The 27,477-nt window shown below is 33.3% G+C and overlaps 1 protein-coding gene across 3 annotated transcripts in view; it reads left to right on the top strand.

The window, feature by feature from the left end:
• TMEM135 (transmembrane protein 135) overlaps window positions 1-27,477 on the top strand; it is a 207,813-nt gene that overhangs the window by 123,733 nt on the left and 56,603 nt on the right. For all 3 annotated transcript variants that reach the window (XM_069469096.1, XM_069469095.1, XM_069469097.1), the window contains one exon: window positions 8,347-8,393. In XM_069469096.1, coding sequence (XP_069325197.1) covers window positions 8,347-8,393 — 47 coding nt within the window. The remainder of the gene's footprint in view (window positions 1-8,346; window positions 8,394-27,477) is intronic.

Raw genomic sequence — 27,477 nt, 5'->3', positions numbered from 1 at the left:
CACTGTGATCAGGTACAACAAACAGATTGAGTATGTTAAAGAAAAGCAGAAGAGTTCTGTGGTAGGAAATAGTTAAATGTACCATCTGTTCAGGTCTCTAGTAGAATTTAAAATAACTCCAGGATATATGTTTTAACCATTTTGAGGCTTAACTGGTAAAAACCAGCTTTCTTTACCAGGCCATATTCACATTGGGTTATCATAACATTTTTTATATTTCTGATGATTTTAAAGATTTAAATGAATTCCTATATTGTGATTTTGTGTGTTTGTTACTGCCTTGAGAGGCATAGTTTTTGTATAATTCTACACAACACAGTGTTGACAATAATAATACAATTTTTCTTGAAAGTTTTGTAAGCTCTGTAGCAGGAAGCAATGTATTGTAAATCTGTCACTTCTTGCGAAGTCTTTCCAGACAGAAAGACTATTTTTCAGCTGAGTGCACTTTACTTTGACATTTTGTTATATTTTATGTATCTTATTGCTCTATTGGCTTAGTACATCATGAAATTTCCTTTGCATAATTACTTTTATTAAAACACCCCTATTTGTGGTGATAATAATGAAATTAGTTCCATGTTTTCATATAAATATATTTAGCTTTTAAAAATAAAAATGGTTTCCAAAAGACCAACAACTAAACCAAAAATAAGCAAAGGATATGAAAAAGCAGTTCAACCAACCAACCAAGAAACAAACAAAGGCTTATAAACCTGAGAGGCTCAGCTTCACTAGTAAGAGGGATGTAACTATAATATATCATCACCCATCAGATTGGCAAAGATAAAACAGTTTGATAAAACACAGTTTTTGTGAGGATAGAGAAGTATCTATCATAGGAAGATAGCTACTTTTATATACTATTGGTGAGAGCATATATTGGTACAGCCTTTTTGGAGGGCAATTAGGCAATATTTGTCAAAACTAAACATGCACTTGTCCTTTGACTCAGGGAATACAGTTCTAAGAATTCACCTCCAGATATGTAAGTTTACAAAGTGTACTTTGGTATTCAAAAATGTTCATTGCATTCACTCTAAATATCTATTCATAGGAGACTTTAAATAAACTTTACTATTTCTATATATGTATATGTTTGTATAAAATTGAAAAGTTTATAACAATGTCCTTATTAGATATGTGCTTATGTACAAAGATATATGCATACACATACAAAATTCTACACAGATGAAGACCAGAGGTCTGGGACAGAAAGGAACTTCATTGTATTTTTGTAATTCTGTTTGAATTTACTTTTTTTGTATCAGTTTTAACAGCTTTTTTGAGGTATAGTTTACATGCTCTGAAATTTATGAGTTTAAAATATTAATTCTGTGGTTTTTTTATGTATTTACTGAGTTGTGTGTACATCCATCCCTATAAGATAATTTTAGAACCTTTTCACTGTCCCCAAAAGAAACCTGTACCCATTAGCTGTCCCTCTTCCTCACCCTTCACTCCCCCAGCTCTAGGCCAGCACTATTCTACCTTTTGTAAATGGATTTGCCTATTCTGGAATATCGTATAAATGATATAATACAATAATTGGTCTTTTGTGACTGGCTTCTTTCACTTAGCATAATGTATTTAAGGTTCATCCATGTTGTAGTATGACAAACTTTTTTTTTAGTTTAAAAGATGTTAAAAAAAGTGAAAATAGCAATTTTTAAATTGCTTATTTTAAGTATATTGCTCAATAGTTTTGCAATGGTAGGGGATTACAGAGAAATTATTTCTTGTTAAAAAAGTTACCATTTATTGAACGTCTGTCATGAACTAATATAATGAATAGTCATTATATTAGTCTTTATATATGTTATGTCATTTAATTCTTGTAGCGTATGTAATAAGTAGTATTATATTGTTTCTACAAATGAGCAAATTAAGTGATATGATCATTGATTTTTTGTTCAATTTATACATAAAGGCATAAAGTATGTATGTGTGCAGATGCATACTTTACAACCAAAGTTAAAAATATGTCAAGTATTCTAACATTGCCACATTACACAGTGAAAGTGTCACTCACTAACCAGAGATGTCCAATAGAACTTTTTGCAATGATGGGGATGGTTGTCTGTTCATTCTATTATAGTATCCGCTACCACATATGGCTTTTGATTCCTTTTGATATGGCTAGTATGAATGAGAACTGAATTTTAATATTATTTCATTTTAATTAATTTAAATTTAGCCACACTCTGCTTCTGGCCATGAAGTAATAGCACTGATTGGATTATTCTCTCAACTGGAAAATTGAAAGACTGGATAGAAAAAGTGCACAAAATATATGAAAGAATGGTTTGCAAGATGTTGCATATTAAGCTCTGAACAACAGGGTTCCCTGAGATATGGGAAATAAATGAGCCTGTGTGGGAAACATTTACACTAGTTTATTGCCTTGAGAGAATTTCCAGGCATGTATCAAAGAGGAGTTACTCAGACAAAACTCAGAGGACTTTCTGAATTGAGGAAATAAAGCTGAAAGTGTGGGCAGATCATGCTGGATAGCGTTCACAGAACAGAGAGCTAGAAAGGAAAGTGGTCAGCTGACTACTGTTTCAGGCATGTATGTGAGAAAACTACTGCAGGCCAAGGAAAGAACACCTGAAGGTTTAGAGGTCTTTAATTGCATGCTTGGCACTCAAACAGTAGTAGGAATAGTGTCTGTTCCTATTAGCCAAACTGGAAAATCTCAAAGATTCATGTGACATGGGATAAAGTACACATAAGGTTTTACCTCAGTAAATTATAGGGAATAATTAACCTTTTATTGAACACTAATGCAGCCTCACCTAATATATCTTAAAAGCAAGTCCTTAAAAGATTAAACTGTTTTCAAGTAACTTAACTGTGTCCGAGAACAAAGCTCAAGAAGATTTATAAGAATACGAAAACATATAGCACCCATCAAGGTAAAATTCAGAATGTTTGACATCCAGTAAAAAATTTGCCACCATGCAATAAGAAACAGGAAAATTTGACCCATAATGAGGAGCTAAATCAATCAGTTAATACCAAACCAGAACTGACCAATGTTATACTTAGCAGGCAAAGACATTAAAAAGTGTTGTAATAACTGAATTCGATAGTTTCAAAAATTTAGAGACATGAAGATAGGAAAAAAATCCAAATGAAAATTTTGGACATGAAAATTGCAATGTATGATATGGAAAGTTTACTGGATGACATTAATGGCAGATTATACATTGCAGAAGAAAATATTAGTAAATTTGGAGACATAAAAATAATCTAAAATGAAACAGAGAAAAAGGGAAGTATTTTTCACAAAGTAAAGAGAACATCTGTGAGTTGTGAATGACCTATTATATATGTAATTGGAGTTCCTAAAGGAGAGTAAAAGAGAGAAGAAAAAATATTTGATGAAATAATGGTTGAAAATTTTTTCAAATTTGATGGAAACTATAAATCCACATATCCATATAGCATAATGAAACCCCAGTATAAGAAACACAATGAAGACTACTCTAAAGTACACCATAATCAAATTGTGAAAAGACATTAGAATGACATGTGTAAGCTACTGAAAGTAAATGAGCTGTCAATCTAGAATTCTATACCCAGCAAAACTATTTTTCAAAACAAAGTGAAAAAAAATTTTTCAGACGTACATTTTTAAGGAAAAGTGATTAAAATGTAGTGATGAGTTTATATATGCGTGTGTGTGTGTGTGTGTGTGTGTGTGTAAATATAAATATATATATAAATAATGTCTTCGAGTTTACCAATATTTTCTTTGGCAATGTGTAATCTGCCATTAATGTCATCCAATAAACTTTCCATCTTACACATTATGATTTTCATCTCTAGAAGTTTCATTTGGATTTTTTTTTCTATATTTATGTCTCTAACTTTTTGAGCTATGGAATTCAGTTATGATAACTTTTTGAAATTTCTCTGCCTGCTAATTATAACATTTTTCAGTTCTGGTTTGGTATTAATCAACACACACATATTCATAATGGATGACAACAATAGAACAAAGGTCAAGAGGGCAGAAATGGAAATATACTATTGAAAGGTCCTTATACTATATGTTAAATGTTATAATTGAATGTAGTGGTGTCATTTGAATGTAGATTGTAACAATTTAAAGATGTGTACTGTAAACCCTAAAACAAATACTAAAATTAGCCCACAAAGGAAAGAAAATGGAATGACAAAAAAAAACCTTAGTTAATCCAAAACAGGAAAAAAGGGAAAAAATTAAACGAGACAAGTAGAAAAATAAATAGCAAGATGATAGATTTAAATCTAAACATACCAATAACACTTTAAATGTAAATAGTCTAAATATCCCAATTAAGGGACAGAGGTCTGCAGATATGATAAAAAAGCAAGAATCAATTATTTAATATATACTGCTTAGGAGCAATGCACTTCAAATACAAAGTCCCCAGGCAGTTAAAATTAAAAGCTAACACTCAAAAAGTTGGAGTTACTATCAGACAAATAATGAGAGAATGTTATATACTGCTTTTTGCGTGTGATCAATATGTTTATTATCTTGATTATGATGGTGATTTTATAGTTACATACCTATGTCAAAACTTACAGGCTGGGCGGGGTGGCTCATGCCTGTAATCCTAGCATTCTGGGGGGCCGAGGCAGGAGGATCACCCGAGTCTGGAAGTTTGAGGTTGCAGTGAGCTATGATGTCTCCCAAAAAAAAAAAAAAATACAAAAAACACAAAATTGTACACTTTAAATATGTGTAGCTTATGTTGGTTGTACCTCAGTAAAGCTATTAAAGCATTTAAATAGCCACAAGTGTCCAGTAACTGCAGTACTGGAGTGTAGAGTAGTATTCTGTAAACTCCTTGAGGGTCAGAACTGTTTTTAAATATCTTCTTTATCTAGCAGAGTAACTGCTTGCCCAGTATTTGTTTAATGAAGGAATGCAAGATACAGCTAACTCAGTGAGCATGGACATACCACTTACCTTCTCAGGATCTAAGTTTTCTGACATGAAAATCTGTGACAGTTTATTTTGAGGTTCCGATTAGCTCTAATATTCTGTAATTTGAAACACAGAGAAAATATTCTTTATTATTTAACTGTAGATTTAGCTGGAAAAGTACTTTGTTAAAGTTGCAGTGATAAAACCACAGCAGAGTTTAAAAAAACTTTAAAAACCTTACTTAGGTAAAAATGAAATTGTTTCTTTACCATTTTTAATTAAAATAATATTAAATGTATTTTACAGTAAGTTCCAGTCTTTTGTGATAAAATCCAAAGTCCTTCCAGAGGCTGTGTTCATTTGGTCCCCTTGCTTTCTCTCATCTCCTCAGTGTCTCTGGTGACAAGTCTCTGCTTTCTTGACCACTTTGTATAAAATAACAATTCCTGTCTAGATGCAGTGGGTCACACCTGTAAATCCCAGCACTTCGGAAGGCTGAGGTGGGAAGATCGCTTGAGGCCAGGAATTTGAGACCAGCCTGGGCAACACTGCCAGACCCCATCTCTACAAAAAAATAGGGAAAAAATTACCTGGGTGTGGTGTGTGCACCTGTAGTCCCATCTACTTGGGAGGGTGAGGTGGGAGGATCACTTGATCCCAGAAATTTGAGGCTGCAGTGAATTATGATAAAGCCACTGTACTCCAGCCTGGGCAACAGAGTGAGACCTTGTCTCAAAAAAGAAGCAAACAAACAAATAACAATTCCCACTCTCCTGTATTTTTATTTCCTTATTGTATACTATTTTCCTCTAAAACTCTGACCACTGTCTGACATACTATTTTTTTTTAATATCTTCTCTCACCTGACTAGAAGATAAGTTCCATGAGGGCAAGGACTTTGTGTATTGTTGTAAGTTCTAGAACAGTGCCTGGTACATAATAGGTGTTCAGTAAATATTTGTTGAGTGAGTTGATCAATTAGACTGCAATATCCCTTTGATTTATTTCCCTGAAATATTTCCAAGATTTTCATGTCTTGAATCCCTGTTGTATAAAAAAGTGAGCTCCAGTTAATTATTGGTGATTTGAGAGATTTCAAAAGGGCTGCCTCTTTAAAAATAATTTCTTTCCAAACTTATGTCTCTGGTTTAAATTTTTTTTTTTTTTTTTTTGTGACAGAGTGTCACTTTGTTGCCCTGGCTAGAGTGAGTGCTGTGGCGTCAGCCTAGCTCACAGCAACCTCAAACTGCTGGGCTTAAGCAATCCTACTGCCTCAGCCTCCCGAGTAGCTGGGACTACAGGCATGCACCACCATGCCTGGCTAATTTTTTTCTATATATATTTTTAGTTGGTCAGATAATTTCTTTCTATTTTTAGTAGAGAAGGGGTCTCACTCTTGCTCAGGCTGGTCCTGAACTCCTGACCTCGAGAGATCCACCTGCCTCGGCCTCCCAGAGTGCTAGGATTACAGGCGTGAGCCACCGCACCTGGCCTCTGGTTTAAATTTTTATATCTAGATTACTTCTGTGAGAAACAGAAGATAAAAACAATCTGCTGAGTGCCTGGTACTTTTATCAACTTCATCTCATTGCCTCTTCCCGACAATTCAAAGTGAGATATTATCATCCTCATTATAGATAAGGAAGCTAAGTAAGGCTTAGGGAAAATCTTAAAAGACAACCAAAGTCACACAAAATTAGGATTCAAACCCAGATCTACCTTACTCCAAAACTTGAGTTCTTAAACATTGTACTTTTTTTCCAGTTTCGAATGTATTATTTTTAAGATTAAGTATCAGTTTAAAATGAGCACAGATAGGTTTAGTATATTAGGATAGAGCATAGCAACATTTTGAGGGAAAGAGACATTGGGTATTTTCTTTAGAGAAGGTTGGAGAGTGTGGGAAAGATTTGCGAGACACTTATAGAGAGGCTTTTGAGTGTGGTCTGCAAGGAAGACATTGACTATTGCAGGAAAAGCATGAAGCATTGAACATTGGAGAAGGATGGCATTGCCCAAAGGGGATAGAATAATAGGGAAATAAAAAATTTAGTTTCATGATCTGGGTTTTGGTTGGCAAATTATAGCCAACCAAAGTGAGTAAATAAACTCACTTGGACTTTAACTTATAATCGATTAATCAATAACTGAAAATTATTTCACATGCTTTGTGTCTCTAGAAACAGTGAAATGAAGCTTATGCACCATGGATAGAATAATTTTAAGTCAATAGAAAAGAGAGAGATGGGAAAGGAAGGAGGGAGATAAGCGGAGAGGGAGGAGAGAAAAGTATGTTTTTATTAGAAAAATATTTTATATATAAAATATAATAATTGTCATATAAATATGTATAATATTTATTTAGTAGTAATTGTTACCAACCCTTTGTTGGTTGGTGTGTTTATATATTTCTAAGTCATTCATGCTAATATTTGTGGGCTAAGATGGCAAACTTATCAAGCTTGATTTGTAATAGCAAAACTATTGTACTTTCCTTGAGTTGACTAGAAATTATTTTTGTTGGAAATAGCAAAACACTGTTTTACATCATTTTCATTTCTGTTATTCTTTTGGTTAGCCTTTACAGTTGAAAGATTGTTCATTTCTTTTCTATGATGCAAGGCCATTGACAATTCTTGTGCTTGATTTAGAGTGTTATTGTTAACATAAGAATGTGTTTTACAACTTCGCTTTTTTACAGAGATGCACTTTGTTGGCATAACAAAGCCTTTAGTCCAGACTGGGTTCTGGATTCCTTCCATATGCCATTTTAGTATGTTGTGTTTAGTATGATGTTTTTGAGGAGATCTTCTTCAATTTAGATTTATTGTATATTCTTATGCCTTCTTTTAGAGGAATTTTTTAAAACAAGTATCTAGTCTGTGTTCCACAAAAGAGGATTATATTTTTATGAGCTTTTCTTATTGATTAGAATTGGTTGACAACTGGACTGTATTTTACATTTAAAAAATCTGGTTGTCTTGATATAATAGTTATTATAATAAACTTTCTGATTTATTCACTGACTTGATTATACAAAAGCTATCATCCTTGTTTTTTAGTTACAGGCTTCTTGGGCATTGTAACAGACAAGTTAAAAAATTGGCTATTCCTTTTTTGAACCTTCCTGCCATTCTGTGGAGTCTGTGTAACTTGTGTGTGCATGTATGTGTTTGTGTGTGTGTTGTGTGTGTTTAATACATACATATTGTATATATTATAACTATATATAAATAGAGTTTATTATTGCCTTAATATGATTTATATGAAGAGTAGAGAATATGATATGTACCTGCCTAATTTTGTATGTCCTTTTATTTTTTCAGGCACAAGATTTAATAGTGGGTATTTTGTTGTTATAAGTCACTCAAATGATGATGTCAGTGTTCTTTTGCAAATAATGTATTCTCTTCTTTTTTTAGGTCCTTTTGTTCTGCATCACAGCTGCCATGTACATGTTCTTTTTCAGGTATGTTCTGTTATACTTATTTATTTTAATACCCAAAATAGTATCTCATTGTAATTTCTTTGTCAACCATGAAACTAAAGTATTCCCTAAATAATTATCCTTTACAAGTGGCATAATTTTCTTTTCTCTAGAGTGGCCAGAAATAAATCACCACTCCTTTGTGAGTAAAGAGAAATAGAAGGAAGGAAGATTTGCTTTTTTCCTCCCTCCAAATTCTACTTACAGATTCATAAATAGAGCATGTCAATTAATAGCAATCAAATCCCAATAATTGAATTTTTGTTTTTTGTCAACCAATTTTAGAGATTTTTTTCACTCTCCTTATAAAACAATCAACATTTTAAATTGAGATGAGAAAAAGGTTGTCACTTTTTCTATTAAAGCCTTCTGCAAAAGTAACCATTTGTTAATTGTGTTAAAATTGTATTTTTCCTTGACACGGGGTCTCTGAGAAATGTGGGAGATGGAGGGCAGGTACGAGAGGGTGAGTATTAGGATGGTCCAAGATTTAAATGCTAGTAAGAAGGATATTTGCCTTCTTCATAAAACCACAGCAGTATGGGAATATGATTTTTGATTAGGGAGAATCTGTTCCTTCATTCCCTTCATTTTCAGTGATACCAATTAATTCTCATTTATTTCAGTGTTAGTCCACTTATTTGAATAGATTTTTAAAATTTTTTTCTGAATCTAGGCAGAATTCAATCCCAGCAGGAATGACTAGGCTTTTAATAAAATTAGCACTTAATTACTAAAAGCAATTATGTATTTTTAATAAGGTATATTTGGTAGATATATTAAAAAAAAAAGATGATTCAACCATACCAGAATTTTTAAACCACTAATTTCCTGCCAGAACATCCTAATAATATTTGGTAAAGCACAATGATATAATTTTAAATTATTGTGACCTTTTCAAAATATGCTATATGCAAATATAAAGTAATTATTATACTGTTATTAGTCTTGTAAAGAGACGGCCATGCTGTTAGAAGGGGAAAAAATATATATAAATATTCAAGATAGGGAGAACTTGATCTGCAAAGGACTGATAATAGGATGCATAGTATGTTTTATCAGTCATTAGTGACTGAAAAATTATTGAATTTTTGTCTTTGTGAAATTGATTTATTTATTATTTTTACTGTATCTTCATATGTACTATACTATTCCAGTGGTCTCTTTCCTGGATTTTAATAACTTAGGGATGGGTTGAGGGAGTTTGGAACGATGACTATTTCATTTCATTTCCAAACACTTAATATAATTGTGTTCAGACATATTACTAGGACAATACTGCAAAAAGTTCACATAGTTTATATCTTTGTGTTCTTTCTCATCTGAAGATAAAGCATATCCAGTGGGGAAAATGCAATCATAAAAAGTTAAAATGTTAGAAACATAGCTTTTGTTGATATGAACAAGAGGAAAGTACAATAGCAAGTGAATTTTCTTTTTGTGAAAATTCCTAACAGAACAGATAGTTAAAATCCTTTCCATTATGGCACTTACAGACAGCATATATGATTAACATTTAGTATTTCTTAGGCATCAGAAGTTTTTGAGGTTTACAAACAAATTTTGTGTTGAATACACTGATATATGCCCAATTTACAGCATGGTTCTAGGAAATTATATTTTGAAAACTGCTACCATCAACCTAGTATTTTTGGTGTAGAAAGAAAATCAACCCTATAAATATGTGTTTTGGTGCAGAGCTAGGAACCTTTTCCTGTTTCAGTCACAAAGTCTGGGTTAAAAACAACAATTTAAAATACTTTCCAGAAGGCTCAATACAAGGTTTAAGTGCCAAGATAAACACTTAAAATTTTCTGAGGTAAGCGGTTGTTTTTCTCCCAAAAGAAGCACTATCACCAAATTCAGTGTTCTTGGCAGAAGTTAGTTTGAATAAATCAACAAGAGAGGTTTGGTAAATGGTAAAATAAAACCATTTATGAAGTACTACAGCAAAACAAAACAATGTTACATGTTTGTCTGAAGTCTAGCTTGTGTTTGGAATGAACAAATAATATTGTATATGGCATTTGGCGAGTCCACTTGCATTGGAATATTTTATTCTTTAAATTTTACTATAAACACATACATTTGAGGATATTTATATAATTTATTAACAATTATTTTAAATCTAATAGCATGAAATTGGATAATTAAATATCAAATGATATTTTCCCCAGGACTCCATTTTTGGTAACCTTCTTTGAGAAGAGGATAAAGGAAAAATTTGAAATGAGTCAACTTGTGTTTTTATTCTAACCTATAAATGGGAAAAAGGGAAATTAGATCCCCTTTCAATAAAAAGAAAATATACTAATTTTTTTAAAAGAAAGAACTTGAGGAAGTAATTCCATAAGTATTTTCTAAAGGCATCACAGGTTGTGATGGTTTTAGTATGAATTTACTTAAAAAGCAACACAGTGTTTTTGGTATTGAAAACTATGGTTAACAAAATGTGTAATGGAATACCTTACTTTTGCCAGGCTCTTGAATAGTTTTTTATTGTTCTTTTACATATATTATCTCATACGTGATGATCGTGATTTTTAATTTCAACACCAGAAGTAAGGTTTAGTTGAAATGGAATCCTGGAAATACTTCAAAGGCTTGGGTTTGGGGAAAGTAATGTGTGAAGAGAGAGCTTTAGTTCTGTTCTAGTTTTTAGCCAGCTGGCTTATACCAGCCATGAGATATCTATCCACACCAACACATGCTATGGATTCTGTTATGAATTGGGGTACAAAGGAGGAAGAAACATATTTTGAAGATGTTTGGAAAGAAGACGACTCTTTGTATAATCCCTGTGGGCATTCTTCATAATGGTTGTGCCTCCTTTGTTCAATCTCTTTATTATTACGCATGCTGTTGTCATTCATTGATGCATCTTAGAGCATTGTCTATCACTATACATTCAGGCCAAGCAGAAGTCAGGGTTGAAAACGCGATAGAAAATTTTGTCTCATGCACTCCTTTAAAGCATTTCTTTACTTCCAAATATGTATTTATGGGCAAAGCAGGCTGAATTTTTCAAGTTGAAGGATTTATCATAGTTCTTGATTTCAGCTTTACTGGGATCTTGCCAACAGTCATGTGGAGGGAAAAAAAAATGCGTTTCTTTTCTACTAGCTCATTTCTGTTTTAATAAAACAAAGGAAAGATTCAACAACAAACACCAAGCAAAACTATTGCACTTAATCATGCTCATAAAAATAATGAAAAATGCAACACTTTTGAACATTAATTCATTGGTTTTATTTTCAGCATTAGGTATGTATGAAGAATATTAATATTTGAGAGAAAGGAAGTAATTTGGCATCATTTTTCTTTAAATAAATTAATCTAATATAGAATCATAAAGCATATTATATTATAACAGCCTGATCACAACCTAGTGAGTACTAGCTGGAAAGTCTTTCCACATTCCTTTGCAAAGGAAACAACAAATCCAACAGTTTATTTAAACATTTAGATTGAATGGCTCAGACTTGTCATCATAGCAGTTAATCTATAGACTATGTAGTACTGATTCATAATAGACATATCGTAAATAATCTGATGTCAACATTGGAAAAACATTGCATTTTTAGTTAGAAACCAGTGCAAATGAAAGTTTATTGTTGTGTTTTAAACATATTTAGAGACAGTATATTTTTGCCATTTGATGAATTCTAATCAGCTACCTGTAAAGGCACAAATAATAAGCCATTTCATTAGTCTCAAGGTATAGATTTAGTTTTTGTGTGTAAGAAACCCAGACTATTTACTGGCTGGACAACTTGCAATTCTTGATTTAAAGACACTTGTGATTGTTCTTCAATCTCTTTGCATAAGTTTACCCTAATATCTTTAAAATAACTTTAACAGCAAGATCATGGTTTTTCAACTGTTTACTGATATTTAAATGGAAGTCCTTTATCAATTAGATTCTATTTTTTAAAGTATTGCTTAAAAATACACAAATGCGCAGTCTACAAATTATATTATATATGGCATTTGGAGATTAAAAAGTTTTACTTTAGGGTTAGGAGAATTTGCCCTGAATAATTAGATTTTATTTTAAAGAGATTACTTAAAGCAATGCAGAGAGTGAAATGGGGATTTGGAGGGGGCATATGACAGGTAATTCGGGAGGGGGGTGTCCTGTTGCAGTTATCTCACTGAAGGTTATGGTAATGATATGGTGGAGACTGAATTTGTCTGAGACATGAGGATTGCTGCTTAGATGAAGAAGAGGAAAAACACTGTAAGGTGAACAAATTAGAAAATAGGGGAATTGTGTGGAAATTGTGTACAGGTTTTGCAAAAACTGAGCCTGAGATGCTTTTATTACATTCAGACAGAGACATATAGATATCAGTTGGGTATTTGGTGCTCAGGAGATAAGTCTAGGCCTATGATAGAAATTTAGTGTTACTAGCATATAGAAAAGAGTTTACACCATGCAAGCAGATATTATTCCCTGGTGAGAATAGGAAGAGTTAGAAAAAGGGGTCTGAGTATGAACTGGGGAATACTGAGATTTGAAGTATAGGCAGTGGGAAAGGAGTCAATGAAGGAGAGGCCAGAGTTGTAGCAAGAGGCATTATAAATATCTTCTTAAATTAAGGGGCCATATGTGGCTGTCACATTGGCTGTTTGACTTTGGATAAATTATATGACTTCTCTATACCTCAGTTTCTTCATTATGAAAAAGTGTAACCTAACATATGAGCCTCATAGGTAGGGTTGTGAGGATTAAATAAGACACAGTGTCTTTCAAATGATTTTGGATGTGACCCAAAATAAGAACTATATTTTATGTGACTATATATATAAATTTCCCAGAATAATACTTGACCTTGCTACATATGATACATTTGGATATTTTCTATTCTAAATCATTTATTTAAAAAGCTGCTTTGACTCATGAACTGGTAATAGCCAGTAATGTGAAAAAACACGGAGCTAATACAGGTGAACACCTAGCATGGTGATTGGTCCCTTAGCAAAAGTATAGTTAAGAGTAGTGATTATTGTGTAGTGTTTTTTTTTTTTTGTTTGTTTTTTAAGACAGAGTCTCACTCTGTTGCCCTATGTAGAGTGCAGTGGTGTCATCATAGCTCACTGCAACCTCAAATTCCTGGGCTCATGCGATCCTCCTGCCTCACCTCCCGAGTAGCTGGGACTATAGGCACGCGCCACGACACCTGGCCAACTTTTCTATTTTTAGTAGAAGCAGGATCTCACTCTTGCTCAGGCTGGTCTTGAACTCCTGAGCTCAAGCAGTTGTGATTATTGTTTCTAAACTAGGAGAGAATGTTAGTTAAAATAGATAATTTTTTCAGAAATGAGGGATTTATCTCTAGTGTTAATACTGTAGATGTGTCCAGTAAAGTAAGGATTAAAAAGTGTTCATTTGCTTTAGCACCTTGGTGGTCAGTGGTAACCTGCTAGAGAAATTTCTGTAGTTGGGTTGGGGTAGTAGATTAAGAAATAAATATGAGATGAGGAAGTAGAGTGGGTTTAGTAAACTCAAGAAGCTTGAGAGAAAGAGAAAGATAGGGCCAGTTGTTAGAGGATTAAGAGTTTTTCTTTTATTTTTTTCTCTTCCTTCTCCTCCTCTTTCTCCTTCTCCATCTATCTTACACTAGAGAGCCTGGACTATGGGAAAGTTTGAGTGGGTAAGAGAAGGTGGCACAAACAGGAGAGATTGATAAATTGCAGGATGGGAAAGAGAATGTCAACATATATGGGTAGATTGTCTGTGACCGATCATGATAAATGATTAAGGGAAATTAAGACTGTATTTGGAGGCCTTGGACACGTGGTTTAAGTGAAAGAGGACTGATGGATAGAAGAGGTAGGAAACAGAAAAATCTAATGCTTTTGCTTTACTAAATATATGGTCATTTTAAAAAGGTGAATTAACTTCATATAAAAGTGGACATGGACATATGAAACTAGTATTCCTTAGAAGATATATGCAGGTGAAATGAGTTAGTTCTATTATTGGCAACCAAACCGTGAATTTACTGAAAATGCAGAATTTGTCTAATAAAAAGAGGAAATATAAAGATTGTCGGAACTCTTGCTTTCCTCAAAACAAATGGAAAAGGTGAGAAAACAAAGGTTCATAAATGTAAATAATTTCCTCTGAGAATGCAAGGCTTATTACTAAGTCAGGTGACTAATCTGACTTTCTTTTTTGGTAGAAAAAATCAATCTGTTCATTTGGTGAGTGTACTCCATCTAAGAATGAGAAACTTGTGACAAATCTCTTTTCTCTTTTTACCTGTCAGCTGTTGAGATAGCTATCCCCAGATAAAGAAATTACTTGAACATTTTATAATGGATATAAATTGTTTTTAGTAGAAAGCAAATAGAAATATTGTATGGAGAAATAGTATGAACCTGAAATAGAACCCCTAAAGTAAGGACTTAATGAGATACAGTCATATCAAAAATGGTCAGTTGGGCTTTCATAAACTTTCTCTAGCCTTGTTTTCACAACAATAAGAATGACATTTTTAGGTGGTTTTCTAAATGCAATTGTATTTTGTTTGTTATTTTCACTGATGTCAAGGTTCAAGAAATGGATGACATCCATGTATTATTAAGTCAATGGAAAGTTTACACTATTAATATGCTATTATCATTCATTGCCAGTAGGCTTATTCTAATCCCACAGTAGTTCTGAGAGATTCTACTGGATGCAGGAGCCTCTTTGTAAATCAAGATATTGGTTTGCAGTTAAAATAAAGGCTGAGCCATAATTATGTATATTTTTTTATACTAGTAGGTTGGTGTATACTTCAGACCCAATGCAATTTTTCATTGTTAAGCTAAATCAGGTTGGCACTTTGCAATCTTATTTCTTTTGTATTGATTCTATAAGTTACAATTTCACTAGAATTTATTGTAACAATAGTTGTATCATGAAAAAGAAGTAATTTTTTTAAAGTTTTATAAATTGTATTTATATTTTTGACAAAACGTAATTTTTATAAATTTAGTTTCCTCTTTAGGAGTTAATATAAATGAAAATAAAATTTTTATGACAGTCTATAGATTTTAACAAAGCATTTTTCAATAAAGCATTTTTATTTTGAGCAAGAAGAAATTTCTCTTGTGTATAAAATTCTGTTACCTTTGTAGAAGTCTCAGCAAATCAGATATTCATGGCAAAAGAAATAATAAATCATGATAAATTTCCAACAAAAATGACAAATCATTGAAATAATTTTAATGTATTTTTTCTTGACAATGTCAGTTATAGTTATTACTATTGGTGATTATTACAAGAGGGAGCTTTAGGTAAAACAGCACACAGTAAATGTTTGAATACTTAGTTAAAAACATTTAATGATTAAAAGTAAAATTATTAGCATTCCAGAATTTTCATTGACTTAATTAAAAACATAAATGTGTTTTAGGAGGTTCCATGGCATAACAGAAATTGGATAGTCTTTGATGCCACACATAACGGACTTCTCTTTAGGTTTTGGCTCTACCACTTTGTGGCCTTTAACAAATTACTTGGCTTCTTTCGTCTTTAATTCTTCCTCTATAAAATGATCCCTGTGGCTGTGAGAAGTTAGAACAGATACTCCTACAAGAAAATAATGTTTTTTTAATGGTATTTGTATTTCCAAGCCCATCTTTAGTTATTTAACCTATAAATGAATCAATACAATATGTAACTGGAGTACAGTGCCAGTGGTGCTATAGAAACAAGTAATATTTATGATAATATTTCTTTGGAAAAATACATTGGTGTCCAAGTATGTTAGAGCTAAAGCAAAATGATTGGGAATTATCTAGATTTAAGCTACTTACAGAGTCCCATGTTTGGAGCAAGAGTTCAGAGCATGGAGAATGAAAAGTGAGGGGATAGAAGAACAGAATTAGAACTCTTGGCTGGGTGTGGTGGCTCACACCTATAATCCTAGTACTTGGGAGGCCAAAGTGGGAGGATCACTTGAGGCCAGAAGTTCGAGACCAGCTTGAGCAAGGGTGAGACCCCGTCTCTACAAAATATAGAAAAATTAGCCAGGTGTGATGATGCGCACCTGTAGTCCCAGCTACTTGGGAGGCTGAGGCAGGAGGATTCATTGAGCCCAGGAGTTTGAAGTTGCAGTGAGCTATGATGACACCACTACACTCTAGCCAGGGCAACAGAGTGATACCCTGTCTACAAAAAAAAAAAAAAAAAAAAAAAAAAAAAAAAAAATTAGAGCTCTTAGAGAGAGAATGGTTTAAAAACAAAATAGGTTAATACTGCAAACTGGGGAGCCAAGGGGTTGGGATTATGGTTTAAAGCGAGGCTTTTCCTTTCATTCTTCTTTCATTTTCTTTCTTCTCCATCTCTTCCCCACTCTGACTAGAGGCATTTGGGGCAGCACCAGTTAATGGGACTGGAGAAGAAGGGGTTTTGGAGGGATAGAGTGGATGGGCACTGTGGGGCAGGGAGGGCTGGGATGAGGAAGACAGGGCAAAGAAACAAGAAATGTGTTGGCTCTGAATTCGCAGAGCTGCAAAATGCTGCCATCCTTCTCTTTATATTGCCAGATTTACTCTCAACTAGTTGTTAGTCCATCCATTGAAAACCAGATTAAAAAATCTAGAAAGATTAAAATGGGTGAAGAAGAACAAAATAAAGTATCCTTTTCCCTCCATGATCCAAATATCTCTAGGGATTTTATCAAAACTGAACTAAATAAAGCCACGTGTAACTCTTAAAAGTATCTGCAAGAGCTGGGCGTTATGGTGCATAACTACAGTCCCAGCTACTCAGAAGCCTGAAGCACAAGGATCTCTTGAGCCCAGGAGTTTCAAGGCTGTAGTGGGCTGTGTCTGTCAATGAGAATAGACACTCCCTCAGCATGGGCAAGACCCTGTCTCTAAAAAAAAAAAAAAAGTATCTTCCAGTACTTTTTTGTCATCTTTTCATCCCCAAACAGCTGCCATGCAGTTTTTGACTTTCTCTTTTCCTGTCTGTAGGGGAGGGAGTAAAGGTGAAGAGGAAGGATAAGAGGAAATAGAGAGGAAACAGTTGCTGAAAAAGTAGTGGGGTAAGAAGAGGCCTTAGCTATGTTTGGCTAGCACAGCCCCTTTCTATTTAAAGAATATCCATTCATTTTATGTGTGTTTTCAGTGTAGTTATATGACATTATTTTACCAGAATTTGTTAGTATGTCATCTGCTTGGTAAATTATAAAACTGGGAATGACTTTTCAATTTTATAATGAAATTCACTAATGTTTCAGGGGTCTATAACAAAAATTGACCTCAAGGTTTGCTTAGTACCCAAATGTGTAGGCTACTTACTGTTTCCATATAAACTTTCCTTTGTTTTAAAGGAAAGTCTTTTAATGAGGGTCTTTTAAAATGAAGTTTGAAATTGTAAACTTCTTTGAATTAAATTGAATATTTACCTTTAATCCAGATACCAGTTTACATTTAAATATTTTTAGAGGATCCCTATTGTATTAGCCAAAATAAGGGATTCCACCTGTACAAACTTATACACCTATATACCTCAGTTATAATTACTACTAATTTCATCTCATTTAGGCTTGAGATATAAATATAATCTAGTTTGAAAATGAGATTAAAATTATTTGGAATAGAGTATGATTTATAAGCTATGGAAATTGAAAACTGTTTGCTATGAAATAATGTTGAAATGTTTGCAGATACTTTTAAGAATCACCTTTTGGCTTTGTTTACTTAAATTATGCTATAATATGATATAATATGATGCCTTGAGAATTTTAAATTTGGGAATTTATGGCTGGGTGCAGTGGTGCACACCTTTAATCCTAGCGCTCTGGGAGTCCAAGACAGGAGGGTTGCTTAAGGCCAAGAGTTCAATACCAGCCTGAGCAAGAGTGAGACCCCCCATCTCTACAAAAGATAGAAAAATTAGCCAGGTGTGTGGTACGTGCCTGTAGTCCCAGCTACTCAGGGAGCTGAGACAGGAGGATTGCTTAAGTCCAGGAGTTGGAGGTTGCAGTGAGCTGTGATGAGGCTCCTGCATTCTAGCCTGGGCAACAGAATGAGACTCTGTCCATATATATATATATTTTATATATATATATATGTATATACACACACACATAAATAAATAAATAAAAATTGGGAATTTGTGATGAATATTAAAAAAATTGAGAATTATAAAACTTACTTTATAATGAGACATGATACCCTGTGAATTAATAAAGTATATAGCTAGAATTTTTTTTTGTTTGTTTTTGTTTTTTTCTTTTAACCTCTTTCCAGAAGAAGATACCCAGAGTTTTATAGAGCATTTTAATGGGCGAATGGTCTCAAATTAAGATTATATTAATTTGTAATATAATCTTTTTTTGTAAATATTTGTAATATATTTAAAATATAAAATTTTGTAATATAATTTTTTTTGTAAAAAAAATATTTTGCTCATTGTAGAAAAATGATTAAATATTGCTAAACAAAAATAATAATAATAATCACCCATAATCTCTTTTTTCAAAGATAAGAAACTACCAGCTTTGTGGTCATCATCACAGGCCACCTGCTCTGTCCCTCTGTGTCTCTCTCTCCCACCTGCCCTCCCTCTTTCTCTTTTTCTCCTTTCTGTGGCCCTTTCCTCCCTCCCTCCTTTGCTTTTTTCCTCTCTCCCTACATGTATGCATACATGTCTCTTCCAAGCTTCTCAAATAAGGTATCATGTAGGCTGAATGATAATATGCCTTTGTATTTCCACATAAGCCATATAAATGGATTCTGATACTAATCTTCTGTTTTTCACTAAGAAACTGGTGATAACTTTTAATAATATGGATGTGACTAAACATTCGAGCCTCATATTCTTTCAAGTTCTAGAATCCTCTTCTGTGTGCTAAAATGTCTGCTTCTTGTTTAAGGAGCATTATTACTAATCCCAGAAAGTTCTTAGATTAGACTTTGTTCAAATTTGAAGCAGTTAACTGCTTGCTTTACCAATTGTGAGAAATGCAACAGTTCACTATGTCTCTCTCAAGCCTGATTCTTTGTTTCTACTGCTTGAGTTCTCTCAGAGGTAATCAAGGAACACTATACTATAGTTGAGATGGAATTCTGAGGTCCAACTGTGTTGGTTCAGATTCTTACTCCATCTTGTTTTGTGACCTTGGGTAAGTTATGTAGCCTCTCTGTACCTCAGTTTTCTCCTCTTATTTGAAGACAATAATAGCATTTACCTCATAGGGTAATTGTGAGTATTAAATGTCTACTGCATAGCAAGCACTCAATAAATGTTAGCTGTTTTTTAAAATTTGTATCAGAACTATTAAAGATCACATATATCATTCCATTTATATGAAATGTCCAGAATAGACAAATCTATAGAGATAAACATTAGATTGGTGGATACCTAGGGCTACAGGATTTGGAGGGAATGGAGAATGACTACTAATGGGTATTTTTTTTTTTTAATTGTAATGAAAATGTTCAAAAAGTAATTGTGGTGATGGCTGCACAAGTCTAAATATATTGAAAACCATTGACTGATACACTTTAAATAGTGAATTGTATAATATGTCAATTACATCTCAAGCTGTGAATTTATTCTCATATATAAGTCTGATACATTCTTGATCAAAATTAAAAGTCGCAGATTGCCAGATACAAACTGTGATCACAAATATGTGCTTCATGTATATGTAAAGTTTCTTGCTAATAATACATTCCAATTTAGTTTGAATGGAAACTAAATTTATAATATAAGGTAAATTATCACTTATTTCATAGATTACATTTGATTATATATTGATATTGATTATATTGTGAAGAACAGTTATTTTATGGTATTTTCTATTTATTTTGGGGGGAGGGTGTTTCAAAGTCACTGTATTTGCCATGGGTAATTTTTGAAATGAAGGAAGGATATAGGAGGAAATTATATTAATGTATTATTTATATCAGACTTTTTCCCTTCCTTGATCTATTTTAGACATTTTTCAGAATTATCATATATAGCAAAGATGGGAAATATTTGGGTTTATTCTAGTCTACATCCTTAGTACTTCAAAGAGTACATCCATGTTTTGAGTCTTATTCTTCATGCTGTATCAGTTCAGTGACTGTGCTTACTGGGAGAGAAAGTACACAATGTATGTCCAAGCTGAAATTTATAGTAAAACAGAATATTTTTTTCACCATTATCAATTTTGAGTACAGATTCTGTTTCAGATGAATGACTGAGTCACTGAACCAGGAGTGTGTTTACCTGTAAGGTGAGCTAGTGGAAATGGGAGAAGCTTTTAAGTTCTAAAATTTCAGCTGACTTTGTCCAGAGTTTTTCCTAGAAGAAGGAAAAAGTGAGTCTCCTCCCTTTTTTATTTTCCCTTGTCAATCACAAAGCCTCTTTGTACTGGTGGGGGCTTGATGGTGACTGAGTGCTGGCTGTTTATCATGTTCCTGTCATCCTCAAATGCAAAATAAAAGGAGAAAGAGAACACAGTTTTGAGTTCTCGGGCTTTGTGGCAGCCCAGGACCTATGAATCTGAGCTGCCCTGGAATGCCTTCTAAAGTGATTTGTCACTGAAATGAAGTATGCAGTTTTTATGGTTTTGAGCTCCTTATGCATGTTTGGAACAAGAATGATATTAAAAATCAGATGATGCAAGATAGTTGAGCTTATCAGATTTGATTTCTTCTATCACAAAAGCATCAGTTCTAATATTGGAAGCACAATTGCTTTCTTCACTTCTGTTTCTTCCTTGAATATTAAAAAATGTTTTTTGAATTGAAATAATTCCAAAATCTAATATTGTCGATAAGCCTTCCTTGCAGGGTGTCATTTAAAGATAATTTCAGAGAATCTTATGAAAGATAAGACTCTCTTCACCTCACCTTTTAAAACCACCAGCAATTTCTATTGGTATGATATATGCAGAGAAATTTATTATAGCAAGCCTAACTTGTTGAAATTACTTGAGTCATAAGAATTTTATAATTATTACAGTTTTTGATCACTTTCCCGAATTTATTGTCTATTTCTTTGGATTTATCTTACGTCCTTTATAATTTTCTATTATATGTCATTGATTTGGAAAAACTATGTGAATGAATGTAAGTGAGACTAATGGAAATTTCACCTTCTTAAAAGGATACAGGCCTAATAAAAAAGGCAGTTAATTTTTTTACTCTTTGGAAAAGCAGAAATAAAATTGTATTGATAAGGATGAAAAATAAGAGTTTTGTTATCATATGAGATATTTCTCTTTATTAATTCCTAAGTCCCCAGTTGTTGTTAATGAACTGTTACAAATTTAAAGGTCTCATGTAAGGGCGTTAAGGCAGCTAACAAACTTTAATATGCATCTTATTAAAATGCAGATGATGAGTCAGTAGGTCTGAGGTGGGATTTGAGCTTTTCTGCATTTTCAATAAGCTCTTACTTAGGTGATGCTGGTACGCCTGGTCTTGGTATCGCACTCTGAGTAGTAAAGCTGTAAGTCATATCAAGCATTAAATGTAATTTTCTATAAAATCTGTAATTTAAAAAAAAATCCAGAGAATTTAATTCCACTGCATCTCTTGGCAACCAATTCCAGTAGTTCACAGCAAGCATAGTCAAGACATTTTCCTCAAACATCGTAAATCTCTGTAGCAAGAGGGAATGAGCTTACCTTTTTCTCAGTTGAAACAGAAAACGGCTATTCGTAAGATTGCTTTAGAAGCTCAAAGATTGTTAAGTCTCTTTTCCCTCCTTCTTTCTTCTCAACATCAACTTCCATGAGATTTGTTCCACTAACATTATCTACAAAATATGGATACATGTATATGTACCTTAAGTATTTTATTACAATCTAGCACACAGAAGTATCTCTTCATTTACCAAGGCATTTTCTTTGAGTTTGAGTTCCCTAGCTGGAGTTCTGAGTTGTTTTTGTTATAAGATACTATCTTTCCAAAGCATTTAACTCAAGTTTCCACAGGAAAAAAGCTTTCTTCCTTTTTGGTTTGTGTAATGTGTAAGTCAGTTGCATAATTACATTAACAAGTACAACTGACATAAACACACTTAGGGACAAACACAGCTGATGCTTGGCAAGCATATAACTCAACCAATATGAACGGAGGTATATGTGGTCATATTTGGGAGTAGTGTTTTTATTTTTGAGCAGTCAATGTACGCATTAGAATGTTTTACAGAGAAAATAGGGAAACTAAGATAAATTGGTCTTATTAAATATAGTCTCTTAAATGAAGGTGAGAAAAGAGAACTTTTACTGTAAAGAGTACATTTTAAAAATATTTACTAATTTCTGATTCTACATCTTTTGTAACTGCAATATCATCACCACTGTCCTCTTCTTTATTCTTTTAGAATTTCTTCTATCCTTTAAAGCTCTCAAGATTTGACTTCTGCATTTTTTTTTTTTTTTTGGCTTGTTATTTATCCTAGTAGAGCCAGCCAAACTTCAGCCTTACTTTTATTGTAGGAAATAGTTGATATATTTGACATATATATTGATGCTTACGTATTCTAGCCTAAAAATAACTGCACTTCAAAAATTCATAGACTGTATGCTGATTTAATGTTCTTTTATGTTTATTTTATATGTTGCAAAATTCCATAAATAAAAGTGCTGTCTTTTAAAGTGAATTATAATAACACTTAATGTTTCAGAGGATCATGGATTTTTTAGAATAGGAAGCAAATAAATGAAACATTATGTAATACAGCACTGTCACTTTTCTGGTGAAGAAACTGAATCTTCAAATTTTTTTTGGCTTATGATAGATCAGATAGCACTTAGTGTCAGAGATAGAAGTAGACTCTTGAATAATTTACTTTAAAATATTACCATGAACTATTTTAAAACAATTGAATATTTTGAAATTTATGTGAAGGGTATGGCAAAAGACCCAGTATTATTTTTGTGCTCTTAAATACTACAATGTGATGAAAAGCCTTTTGAGAGGAAAGTTGAAATTAAACAGAGAGACTTAGAAATTAAGGAAGATAGAAATTTGGTCAAAAAGTTCTTAATGCATATTTTAGATTTTGTATATGACATAGTTTAAACTACGCGACGGAAATGCCATCTCATGGGACTACTTATCTTTCTCTTTGAAATAGTAAATATTTCTTATTGCCATTAGAAATTTTTGAAATTCCTTTTTTGTGACTAGGTTTTAAGCCAGAAAAGGATAAAAGCTACTTTGTAGTCAGATGGCTATGGTTTCTGTCTCTGTGTTTCAAGCTCTCTCTCTCTTCCTCTCCTCTCCTCCCCCAGTCCCACTTTGTTTCTTATCTTTTTGTTGTTTTGTTTTCTGCTTTTGCTTTAATTTAGAATATCAAGGATATAACTAGTAATACACCATGGCACCTAACATTAACTGGCCATCATGTCATTTTAAGTGTGACAAATGTGTGGATGAATGGCATTTAAGAACCAAATTAAATTTGTTACTGTTTCTTTATGCATTATTGGTGATTTCTTTTTAAGAGGAAGAAGCTATACATTAGCATATCTTTGTAATCATTTCTGATCTTTCATCATGATTTGATCACTATTTTTCTTATGAAATATGTACAGATGTATATTAAAGATTTATTTGAACAGCAGTCTGTACATTTTAAGAATTTCAGCTATTTAATCTTTGTAATTTTATTCCAGCCTTAAGCTCACTGGATATAGTTAGTTGTCATTTAAATTAAATTTTCCAAATCTATAGTAGGTTAATTTCATCTAGAAAAAAAAATCTTAAACATATTCTTTATTAGCTTCGAGGACATTGTTTTGAGTTCATTTTGTTGAAAAATAATTGACTAGATTTCCAAAGAGATGCATAAAAAAATACTGTATGTTATTTTTAAAACTATGTACTACTTGAAGTTTCACAAGATGGGTCTGAAATTATGCTGTAGAATGTAGATTTTACATTTTTCTTTTCCCGATTGAATTGGCCACAGTATTAATAAGCTACAATTGAAATATGAAACTTTGACATAAAGAAGAAATTGGAGTGTTACTAACAGCTGTTGTCATGAAAGAGACAGAAATTTATTGTGTCCCTAGAACATTATCTTCCCATGAGTCTCCTTTCTCAGCTTACCCAAATTTGAGTTCTTCTTCCATTCTGCTTTATCTTACTTCAATTAAATGTCTTTCTTCTTGTTCAGTACTTGAGTTAAACAGATACTAGTGTGATCACATCTGCCTTACATAAGGTTCTGTTTTATCTAAAAGTATTCTTTTCAAACCATACTTCATTTGGTTTAACTGTTTTTACTGGTTATTAATATCCAGATCTGCTCTAATCTTGACCTTTTGCCCTATTTCTAACCCTAGAAATCTAACTCTGTTCCCTAACTGTGGCTCTTGAACTTTTTGTTTAAATTTAGCATGTCTCTTCTTTTCAGCACCCTGTTTCTACTTTTTCTTCACCTGATAGTTATTATATCTTCTCTGTGAGTGGTCAAGTAGTATATCCCCTCATTTATAATGTGGTAGTATTAATAATTATACAGGCCACAATTTTGGAACAACATACTTTCCTTCAGCGTGCAATTTTATTAGGAAGTGTATAGTAATTTTAAAAATGTTAATATATCCTAAATAGAACCTATCTACATCTCAATGTTTTGTAAAACTTTTCTGCAGGAAGTAGTACACAAGTAATATTTCTGGCTTGTGTAAATTTCTGGCTTGTAAATTTCTGCAATTTACATGGAAGAACTTTTAAATTCTTATGGGAAGAGCTAACGATATACCAGTGAGAGAGATGAATATAATGAATTTGAGCAACAGATATTTATCTGAATTTTATCACCTTTGAAGGAGTCATGTATCACTAGGAACTTTACATGTAAATGGCATACAGACACATCATGACTTTAAAAATCCACTGTACTAGTCTTTGTCTCCCACAGCACAGAGCCATTTTGTCCCTTTCTTGCAGCTGTAAAGGCCTCTGGATAGTGAGGCTTTGTTGAAAAGGGAAAAAATAATAGCTAGCCAATGTTTATTGAGTGCTTACTATGGGCAAGGCACTGTGCTAAGTGCTTTACAAACAGTACTGGGTTAATCTGTACCACCACCCTAAGAGGGTAGGTACTAATATTTTCTCCATTTTACAGGTAAGGAAACAGGTTTTGAGAGGTTAAGTAATTTACCAAGAATTATATAATGAGAAAGAAACAAAACTTGAATTTGATTCTCTCTAACCTTGGAGCCTGCTTTCTTCATTACTTGTTCTACCTGACTGATTACACCAGTACTTCTCAATTTTTTTATACCATGTCATATATAGAAAATATTAGTGTATGTTTGTATAGTATAGTGACAGAAATGGCTGAGGCAGCTCAGAGCTGGAAACAACTGACCTGGAGGTTCCAGACACACTAGAAGCTCTCCCCTCTCCCTCTACCAAGTCAAGTCAAAGTAAGAAAGGGATCAGCAACTAACCTTTCAACCAGTTGTGCAGACAGACCTATTGGGAAACTGCTCTACACTATAATGCCTCCCTCAGAAAGAGAAGGAAAGAGGTAAATGCCCCTTTTTGTAATGTAACGATGCCTCCAACCCCCTTATCATCACAGGCTAGGTTATAGGAGTTTGGATGGTGATGATGTGTTTCCAGTTCTTCTGTGTTCCTTTGTCTGTCTCATTTTTTTCCTTCTTCTTTCCTGTTTGCTATAGTAATAACTCCATATAATTGATGGTTAAGTTTTGTTCATTCTGGAAATATTTATTGAGCTATATGCGTTAATATGATGTGTGAACTTATATGTAATAGTACAGTGGTACGAACAAAGTACAGTGAACAGGAAGGACGCTGTGATTTGTTTTAACTAGGGAGTGGAGCACTAACAAATGCTTCACTAACAAGTAGCATCTTTTTCAAGCCCTGAAAGATCAATTGAATTTAAACCCAAGGAGGTCAGGAGATTGGTGGTGATTGGACCATAATGCAAATAGAATCAGTAGTAGCAGGAAAGACTTAGAGGTTGGACCACTTAGAACTATGTTTACATGTTTAAAAAAAAATAAAAAGGAAGAGAGAAAGAGAGGAAGGCAGGGAGAGAGAGAAAGAGAACCCTTTCTCGCCCCATTATTTGTTCTAGTCACTACCTTGTTTCTTTCTTCCTCTTTATAGCAGATTTCTCTAATCAGTTGTCCATACTTGCTGTTTGGCTTTCTTATGTGCCACTGTAATCTGTTGTCTACTCCATCACTCCTTTGGAATTGATCTTTCTGAGGACATCAAAAACACCCTGTAACTAAATCTAATGGACACTTTTATGTTCCTATTTTACAGGGTCTCTCAGCTACTTAGAACATTGTTGCCCACTTATCATCATGCTTTTCTTTGTTTCCCTGCAATGATGCTCTCTTGGTACTTTTTTCTGTTTCTCTATTCACACCTCCATTTCCTTTTCATTATTTTCTTTCTTGTACAATCCCTTAAATGGTAGTATATTCAATATTCTGTTCTAGGACCTCAGCTTTTCTGACTCTTTATACATTCCTTGGGTAATCTTACACATTTTTTATGGTTTTCATTACCATTTATATACTGATGACCCCCTAATCTATATCTCTAGCTCAGCTCTCTTTCCTGAACTTCAGATCCGTGTATCAAACTGCTGACTGAGCTGTCTCACACTGCTCCTCAAAGTAACATTTTTACAAAACAGAACTTACTGTCTCTGCTTTAACCCTTCTCCTACCTAACCCCTTCTCATTCAAACTCTTTATTTTTCTTCAGGTGTTTATTTCAGGGAATGGAAATGCTACTCCACAAGTTTGCCCAAGTTTGAAATTTGGGCATCATCCTAAACTCCTCCCTTTCAATCACTCCAGTATTCAGTCAGTAATAACTATCTAATTTACCTCCTTTATATATTAAACTGTGTCCATCCATGCTATTGGTGCTATACTCCATAATCAAGACCTTCATTGCCCTGGTTATCACAAAAGGGTAGACCTGCCTTCTAACAAGTTTCCATGCATCTACTCTCTGTTCCATCCAGTTCATTTTCCAACAATAACCAGAGAACAATTACGATCCTATGCTTCCAGTTTAAACTCATTCAATGGATTTCTTGTCC

This window comes from Eulemur rufifrons, chromosome 6 (genome assembly GCF_041146395.1).
Source record: "Eulemur rufifrons isolate Redbay chromosome 6, OSU_ERuf_1, whole genome shotgun sequence".
NCBI classification, from domain to species: Eukaryota; Metazoa; Chordata; class Mammalia; order Primates; family Lemuridae; genus Eulemur; species Eulemur rufifrons.
Note: the sequence above shows the minus strand (reverse complement) of the source record. Positions and strands in the feature narration are given on the sequence as shown.